This window comes from Pterocles gutturalis, unplaced genomic scaffold (genome assembly GCF_000699245.1).
Source record: "Pterocles gutturalis isolate BGI_N339 unplaced genomic scaffold, ASM69924v1 scaffold45304, whole genome shotgun sequence".
Classification (NCBI taxonomy): Eukaryota; Metazoa; Chordata; class Aves; order Pterocliformes; family Pteroclidae; genus Pterocles; species Pterocles gutturalis.
The window spans coordinates 1-8961 of record NW_010129755.1 but is presented as its reverse complement, the minus strand read 5'-3'; the positions used below and the strand labels follow the sequence as shown (position 1 = coordinate 8961).

The following is an 8961-nucleotide window of genomic DNA, read 5'->3' as shown; positions in this document are numbered from 1 at the left end:
GCCCTGTGCCGGGGTGCCCTGTTCGTCTAGTGAAACGCTGGTGCTTGTAGTTCACGGGGTTACCGAATGAAAAAGGGAGCGGGCGGCTGAATTTCGTGGAGCTTAGTTACCCTGGATTAGCCTGATGGGGATCACAGCCCGTATTCGCCCAGTTTGGATCCAGGCTGTTGTTGGGGACGGGAGCGGGGAGGTGCGAGCCTCGAAAATATTTGTTTGTGAAGCTGCTCATTTCTACCGTCTGTGCATGTAGGCTGTAGAGTTTAAAGTGAGCAGCCGTTTAACCAGGGCAGCTGCCTTGCTGGACATAGCATGATGAGGTCTGCCTCCTTTCCCATGAGAACTCTCTTCTCACCGTGAATAGCATTTCCCCTTCATGTGTACATATGTTAGTCTTACATATGTATACATAAGTTTAAAAGGACATTCCTTTCTGCCTGGGAATGCTTCCAATTCAGCTGTACATCTTCTTGCATGAACAACTTTTTAACAGCCTCACAGAAAAAATAATCACAGGAAAGTCTTTCTATTTCTGTTTCATTTTTTACAATCTCTCTGTATGTGTTTTAAACCTATCTGATTACAAACACAAGACTTACTTCAGTGTACTGTTAGTCTAACAATATTGTTCCAAAGTAAAAAACCAAACCTGTCCTGCCTGAAGAAAACTTTAGTAAAAACAAGACCCAAATGAAGTGTGCCTTTATATCTCCTTCTACCTTAACATAAACCTAAAGAAAACTTTCATCTCATTTGGAGTATCATTTTAGTCTCTATACAGTTTTAGATGCATGCAGCAAGTACAGCTGTGTATCTAAGCTCTTCAGCTAAACTCTTCTACAAAGAATAGTTTCCTAAAGTATGGGTTATTTCCACATGCTAGTGCAAGGGAATATTTTTTTAAAACAGCTTCATTTTTTGACACGTTACCTGAATATTGGTTTTGTTTTTGTGAAGATGGTAAGCCTATGCTTCGTCAGGGTGACACAGGAGACTGGATTGGCACATTTCTGGGTCATAAAGGTGCTGTTTGGGGTGCCACTTTGAACACAGATGCCACTAAAGCAGCTACAGCAGCAGCAGATTTTACAGTGTGAGTGATTAACTGTCTTTGAAATCTTTATTGATTTTGAAGTCTGATTTGATTTTTGTCTATGGTGCTTTTTGGTGACATATAACTAGTAAATTACTGTTTCATTTGCTTTTCTTTAGTAATTGTTAGCTTATTTATGGCTAGCCAAATTAAAATGTAGACTTTTAGGTTTTTGAACCCAGCTGCGGTTAATTTCATCATGATGGACAACTGTGATTGCTTCTTGATAACTATACTTAGTTACCATACTGGTTTGCTAGAGTAACATTCCTATGTGGCTCTAATCTCTGGCACTGTATTTTTTTTAAAGAGTGATCTTTATTTTGCTTCTACCAGTTAGCCTCTTTTTATTGCAAGAAAACTCTTGTGAAAATTGTAGTGAATTATTTCTTTGATGTTTTTTGTTGGTTGTGCTGTTTGCAGCATATATTAATGTTTGGCAAGTTGAATCCTGTTACTAGATGGCAATCTCTGTTAATAAAGTTGCAGAGAAGAGCTGCCTTTGTCTTAAAACTAAAATGCTAATTATCTGCATTATACTGAGGAAGAAGATAAAGGAAAATAGTGAGATGGTACAAAAAACAAAAGCTTTATTAAAAATATAAAGTGTTCTTATTGACTAACAGGGTTATAACTTATAAGAATGTAGCCTGTATGATAAAATGTTATGATGGTGTTAGGAAAGATTGCTTACAAACTGATGTGACTGTCCAGGTTGATTTGTCCTGGTGCCATTGAAATACAAGTGTTTTCTCTTGCCATTTAGCAAAGTGTGGGATGCTGTGTCAGGCGATGAACTAATCACGTTGGCTCATAAACACATTGTCAAAAGTGTGGATTTTACACAGGTATGAAAAACCTTTATGCCTTTTTCACCAGAGAGTAAGCTCTTCAGTATGTTTTGCTGTTAGCTTCTTTTCTACTTCTTGTGTGTGTATCTTAGCAGGTAAATCATCCTAGAAGTGGTGTGGTAGATTATAACTTAAATGTATTAAGTGTGTTAGAGAGGCTGTCTGAGAGAAAGAACTGTTGTTTTAAGACTCACAGATGAAGGCTGCTGTTTTGATTCAAAATAGTTGACCCTTTATAACTTCTGTTTCAGGATAGCAATTATCTGTTAACAGGTGGACAAGATAAACTGTTGCGTATCTATGACTTGAGCAAGCCAGAAGCAGGTGAGCATGCTTTTAGAACTGATTCTTGGTTTTTGGAGTTAAATAAAAGTCCTGAAATTAGTAGCTGCTTTCTGTTATGAATCACAGAAGAAAAAGTTGAGGATTGTTTTACAAATGTAGTGGCTATAAGCTTTTGCTATAGTAAGATAATCTGTATGTTTTCAGTTAATGCTTTTACAAGTGAATTAGTGTTTGTCTATAGTGGACTTCAAGGATAGCATGTTTCAGTTCAACGCAGACTCATTAGAAATAGGTCTAGTTAATTCAAATTAAGTCATATGAAAGAAAAAGAGACTCATATTTAAGTGTGTTTAAATTCATGTTGATACTGAACTACTGGTGATTGATGAAGCTAAAGAACCTTGATGTTAAACTAGTGAAGCTTTTTAAATTTAGGTAATCAGATACCCAGTTTACATTTATCCTGTTCCTGGAATAAGACCTACAAATAAAGTCATAAGTGCTTGAAGTAATTTTACAGTTTCTCGTCAATGGTAATATGTATAGCTTAAGAAAGCTCCTAAAATGCTGCATGATATAATTTAATTTTCTTACATGTATTAAAATATTTGGTTTTATTTTAAGACCCTGATGTTGTCAGTGGACATACTTCTGGCATTAAAAAGGCTTTATGGAGCAGCGATGACAAACAGATTCTTTCAGCTGATGATAAAACTGTCCGGTAAGAAAAAGTAACTTTCAGTTTTCTAAGAAGCTCACTTTCATTTATTGTCATAATCTATGTGAGAAGATAGTTATGCTTTTTTATAAAAGATATGAGTAATATGGGTTATTTGTTCCTAGCTTATTATAGCTGCATGCCTAATACAGTTCTCTTCTGCTGTTAAGAGACACAACTTTCATAATAATTCTAATTTACACCATGTGTCCTCCCTGTTAAGAAGAGGTCATCTTTGAGAACTGTGTAGTAGAATAAATTTATGCCTTTCATAATCCTAGAGAAGGTGAATTTAGAGATGAGGTCTTCTGAATGCACATTGTGCTGAGGTATTGCTGCCTTGTCTTCTGCAGTCCAGACTTGAAAGAAGCACAAGGCATGGACTAGCCAGGGCCTTGGATGAAAGGCTGGGAAGAGAATCTGGAAACAGTGTACTGTTGATAGACATAGCCCTCTTTCTGATAAGTTGAGTAGGCTTTAGTGTTTTTATAAGATGGCTCATCCAGTCACAGTGTTTTATTTATGCCCAAGTGGTAGGAGGTGTGCTGAAACCTAGACAAACTTGGCTGCTGGGGAAGTGAAGTGACGAAGGCCCTTCCTCTTTCATCCCTAGATAGAAAACTGTATTGTCTTAAATGGATCTCTGTTCTTTGGCTAAATTTGTATTAGTACCTCTTTGCCTTGTGAGGTAAAAAGGCAGAATGGGATCTTCAAGCCTTGCTTCTAGAAAGCTCTATTGCTCAGAAGACTTACAAGATTTTCAACCTCTAAGAGAATCCTTGAGTAGTTAAATGGTATGTGTACCATTTAATGTTGTCACATTATGCTTCAAAAATATCAGTATTTTAAAGTGAGCATGTCTATATTCTCACCTAGCCAAAGTTTTGAGATAAGGATGCCACTGAAAATCCAAAGTACCTTTGGAATCAAACCACGTTCTTTGTTAGGTGGCTTTTTTGATCCAAATCTTGCCATGGATGGGAAGTGAAAATTGTTTTATTTGCTGAAGTAATTTGAGAGCGTTTTTTTCCTTTTTGTTTCCTCTTAAGCCTCTGGGACCGGAGTACCATGACTGAAGTGAAGGCACTAAATGTTGCAATGTCAGTGAGCAGCATGGAGTATGTTCCAGAAGGACAGATACTTGTCATAACCTATGGGAAGACTATTGCTTTTCATAGTGCAGAAACGTGAGTGCAAAACACAGAATTTTTACGGGCTGAGTAATGGGCTTGGTTGTGGGTAAAAACTGTCTGTACAAGGCCAAAATCACCAAGTTGTCTGAACTGGCGTTAGTGGACATCTTTGCTTGCCGTGTTGTCAGAGGCAGAGTGTGAAACAACTACCTTTTTCTAAAATAGTGAGCCGTAACTGTGTATGAGATGCTAGACTGTAAAGATTGAATGCCATTTTAATATTTCACACTAATTGTAATTGTGGTTAAATAAGTTTCAGACAGGGTTCAGTTCTGTGCTTTTCAGAGAACTATTTATACAGCTCTATGATGTCTTGAGAAAGCAAGTTACACACTTAAACATAATCTAGAAAGTAGTTCTGAATGTGTGAGCCTTTTGTTTTGCTTATTCTGAACTTGTTTCTAACTTGATGAGCGTGATTTGCAAATATTAAAATGTGCTTCAGAAATTGTGTGGGGGTGTATTCTATATTTCTTAAAAGCAGTTATGAATACTAGAATCACAGTTTCTTTGCTATCAGGTTTGGTTTTTTTTTTTAATGAACTTTATTAACAAACTTTTCTCCCTCAGTCTAGAGCAGATCAAATCATTTGAAGCACCTGCTACAATCAATTCTGCATCACTTCACCCTGCAAAAGAATGTTTGGTTGCGGGTGGTGAAGATTTTAAACTCTATAAATATGACTATAATACAGGAGAAGAATTAGGTATGTTTATCTTCTGTAATCAAAAAGGAGTTCTGAAATGGGTATTAGATTAATGAAATAGTGACTAATAAAGGAAACTTGTACTCAAATAAGGTCTTAGCATTGTATGCTGTGCAAGAGGATGAAAAGGTATAACAGTTAAGCATTTTTTCCTATCTCAGTATACCTTACGTTATTTTTCTAGAGATAATTAAGGCCTCCATTAAACATCTCTTTGCACCTATTTGAATAAAAAAGTTGTCCTTTTGTATTGCTGCAATAGCAAGCTGTATATTAACTTAGTGTCATACTATAGCATTTGTTAGATATGTCTAATGAGTTGCAGCTACTTGCTTTTATGAAAAATGTGGTATGTTTGTGTTCTGGTTAATGTTGGCCAAATATATTTGAAAAAAAGTGTGTTTCTAAGTTTTGTTGATCCTGTCCTGTCTTAAAATTGTATGTATGTGGCACGGTTACAGGAACAGAGCATGTGTACTCTGTTGCTGGCTTGCTTTGTAGGTTTCCCTAGAATAAATAAGCACCCGTTTTCTTGCGGTTAATAAAACTTAATAGGTCACCTAAATTAGAAGTTGCTGAGATATCAATTACTAGAAGTTTTGTTTTGTATCAGAAGTTACATACTGAGAAGGTGTCTCCCCCCATTAGTATTTTTTTCCTCTTCTGGTCAGTTTTTACTTGCTAATTTCAGTTGTTGGCTGAAATTTGAAATTAATGGTCTTGATATGTTCTCTTATAGAATCTTACAAAGGCCACTTTGGTCCAATTCACTGTGTGAGATTTAGCCCTGATGGAGAGTTATACGCAAGTGGCTCTGAGGATGGTACACTAAGGCTGTGGCAGACAACAGTAGGGAAAACCTACGGTCTTTGGAAGTGTGTAGTTCCTGGTAAGTGTGCGCTTGTTCCTTGTGAAATTTGACTGCTTCGTGTGCACTTTTTATGTAATACCTATCATAAGTGGTGAACATAATCTGAATTTAATACAGTAACTGCAGTATCTTCTGAGGGTCTCTGTATCCACTCAAGGCTGTTAGATTTAAGAATTTACTTTTGTAGCTGTCTTTGAAGCAATTAACTTCAAACCTGTAAGCTTATGGAATATAGACACTTTGTGGATAGTTAAGCAAATAGTCTGATGGTGTTTTGTGTTATAGAGCATGAACTAAGGAATACCACTTCAATAAATCTTAAGGATAAAGGAATCTCTATAAAGAAGTATGAATGAAAGGTTTATTTTTCATTGTACTTCAGTTCTGTAAATTTTGGGGTGTGGGTGGGAAGCAATGTCTGCAAGACTGCAAGTGAGTGTCTGTTAATGGAATTGCTTACTCAACTCTTTCTCCTCAACACTATATTAAGTGGAAAATTTTATTGTTTTGATTAAGGTGGGCGGGGGAAACTGAAGGCATTGACTGTTTTCTTTCTCTCTGCAGAAGAGGAAAATGCAGAAGCAGCAAAAGCAAGGACCACCCTTCCAGGAACTGCAGAGGAGGAAATAGGTAATGTACTGAACTGCCAGTTTCAACTCAGCTGTGTGTTAAAAGATCAGTCAAGATGGTAGCATTCTTTAGTGTGGAAGAGGTAGTTTTCCTCAAGTACCTTCTGGCATTTTTCACTCTTCTAACAAGATGTTTGAATGCATTTTCCTGAAAATGACCACGTGGTAAGTGTCAGACTAGTGACTAGAGTTGTGCAGACTGAACAGATGGCATAGAATAACTGGATCAGGTTAAATGGGAAAACAAACCAAACTGGTCTTTAAGCAATGTCTAAAATGTTTCTTTGGTTTATATATCTACGGTAAAGTTAAATAATACCCTTTTTATTTAATTGCAGAAGATCTTGCCACTGAAAACTCGGATTCAGTGTACAGCTCAACTCCTGAAGTTAAGGCCTGATTATTGTAACTGTTACGCAGCATATGGACATATGAGACTAAATCAAGTGAATAGTGATAAACAGCAGCCTTCCAGAGTGTGCTGTCTACATAAGGCAAAGATGGGCAGTAATTGATGAGAATGCGGTGGAACTGGCTAGGTGTTGTCTGTAAGAGAACTGAGTTGAGTAGCCAAATGAAAAAAGACAAGTAGTAGAGTTTTGCTATCTTTTTAGCATAACTGCCTACTGTCTTTTCAAAGAAGTGTGCAAGCCAAGATCCAGTCTCTCCAATTTCAGTTAGACTCATTGTAGTGTGTTTTCTTTATTATGAAGAAGAGGTACAGTGGCGGCTTTTACCCTTTTTTTAAAAATTTTTTTTCTTGAAAGTTGGAAAATTTGGCTTTAGTTGAAAAGAAGGGATTATGTACTAAAAGTATTTGGTTCGGGTTTTGTTTCATTGTACTCTGCTTCTAAATGTTTAACTGTTTTCAGTTGTCTAAATAAAATGCCTCTTGAAACTCTTACCTTACTGTTGAGCGTTGGGTTGATGGAATGCAAAAACAACCAAGTTAATTATGTAATCCTTCCAAGCATCTTGGTTATGTACAATACCGAGGGAAAGCAATAAGAATGTTTTACTGTTGCTACAGAGGGTGTCAAGTTCTGTGATCTGTGAGCTTTGTGTCTTTTTATTCTTTAAACCTTGAATGTAAACGTGAGTCTCAAAAACATTGGAACTCCTAAATTAAACGTGCTGCCTGAAATACTTGGTTGTACATGAAAATCTCAGAGGTTGGCTATGAATCTGTATAAAGCTTGGGTTTAGTTCTCCAGACTGGATAAAAAAGTTTCTCTTTCAAGGTTACAAATCATATTTTCTTCATTAAAGAAAATATTGCCATTCTTCCACTTGTCACTTCCTTTAATATTATGCTGAAAATTTTACATAATACACTCTGTATGGAAGGGAGAAAAGTTATACAGAGGTATGTTCATTCATATACCTTTTTATTTTTTCATACTCACACTTGTCCTTAATGTTCTTTTGAATTTTTTCCCAGGAATGCAGAAATGCCACCACCTTAGAAAATTGAAGCTTAACAGTTGAAAATGGGTATAAATTGAAACATGGCAATTCTGTCTGAACATAAGAAAATACTTTTCCATTGTCAAGGGCAGTCAAACACTGGAATAAGTTGCCTGGAAGGGTTGTGAAGTCTCCATTCTGGAAGACTTTCAACCCAACTGGGTGTGGCCCTATGGAACCTGCTGTAGCTGAGTCTGCCTGAGTAGGTGGTTGGACTTGGTTGATAGAGGTCCCTTCCATCTTAAACTGTTGGAGTGGGGGATGTAAGGAGGAAAACACAGAATGATACCATGAATCATGCTTTCGTAGTGCAATAGTAGTGTTAAGAATATGTTATTTCACAGACTTTATTTTAAAGTTAGTTCTGCAGTTGTGTATTTGAAATTTACTCTAGAAACAAGCAACTCACAACCCTCTGATTTACAGCTAATTGTTTCAGCCTTATCATTAATTCCGTTAAGGCTTATGAGGGCTCCAAATCTAGTATTTCAGCCTAGAAGCTGTTCATTTACAAGCTGAAGGATATGTTTAAACCAAGAAACGGACAGACTCCCCCCCATTGTGAAATTTCTTGCAGGCTGTGGTCTTCATGTGGTATTTCAGGTAGGCTGTGCAGCATTTCACAGAGGTGTCTGGCATAGCATGCTGAGATTTAGCTGTGCCCCTTTGCTGCTTTACATGATGCTGCTGTGAGTTTGTGGTTGCTTTGCTAGCACTGAGCAAACAGGGCTAACATTGCAAGGTGTTTCATCTAAATGAGAATATTAACAATTTTTAATAATTTCCCCCCCCCCCCCCCCCCCGGGATTTTGTGTCATCATAACTCTAGAAAAAAGTAAAGGCTGTGAAGTTGTCTGTGGCTTTGTTACCGGACAGGTGTTATTTTGCAGGTGTCAACAGCAAGCTTTACAAGGTCGGTAAGTTCATAGAGCCCGGTGTGTACATGGGGCACTAGTTTCTCCTTGAAGAGTCATCTCGATGAAATCGGAAGTTGCTTGGACTCATCAAGACAGCAAGCCAGGTGTTATTTACTATTACCTTCGCTAAAGGAACAGAACATCCTCGTAACTCCCGTCAAAGGAGGGCACTGGTCTCTTACCTAGCGGAGGCTGAGGGGTGGGAGTAAGTCTCTGTCGCCTTCTTGGAGTAC

General features: G+C 37.4%; 1 protein-coding gene across 1 annotated transcript; it reads left to right on the top strand.

The window, feature by feature from the left end:
- Positions 1-953: 953 nt before the first annotated feature.
- STRAP (serine/threonine kinase receptor associated protein) lies at positions 954-7628 on the top strand. Its single transcript, XM_010079992.1, has 9 exons — positions 954-1090; positions 1857-1938; positions 2193-2265; positions 2851-2947; positions 3994-4131; positions 4708-4844; positions 5584-5733; positions 6280-6345; positions 6683-7628. The coding sequence occupies exons 1-9, from the start codon at positions 966-968 to the stop codon at positions 6742-6744; spliced, it is 930 nt and encodes a 309-aa protein (XP_010078294.1). The 5' UTR covers positions 954-965; the 3' UTR covers positions 6745-7628.
- The last annotated feature ends 1333 nt before the right edge of the window (positions 7629-8961 follow it).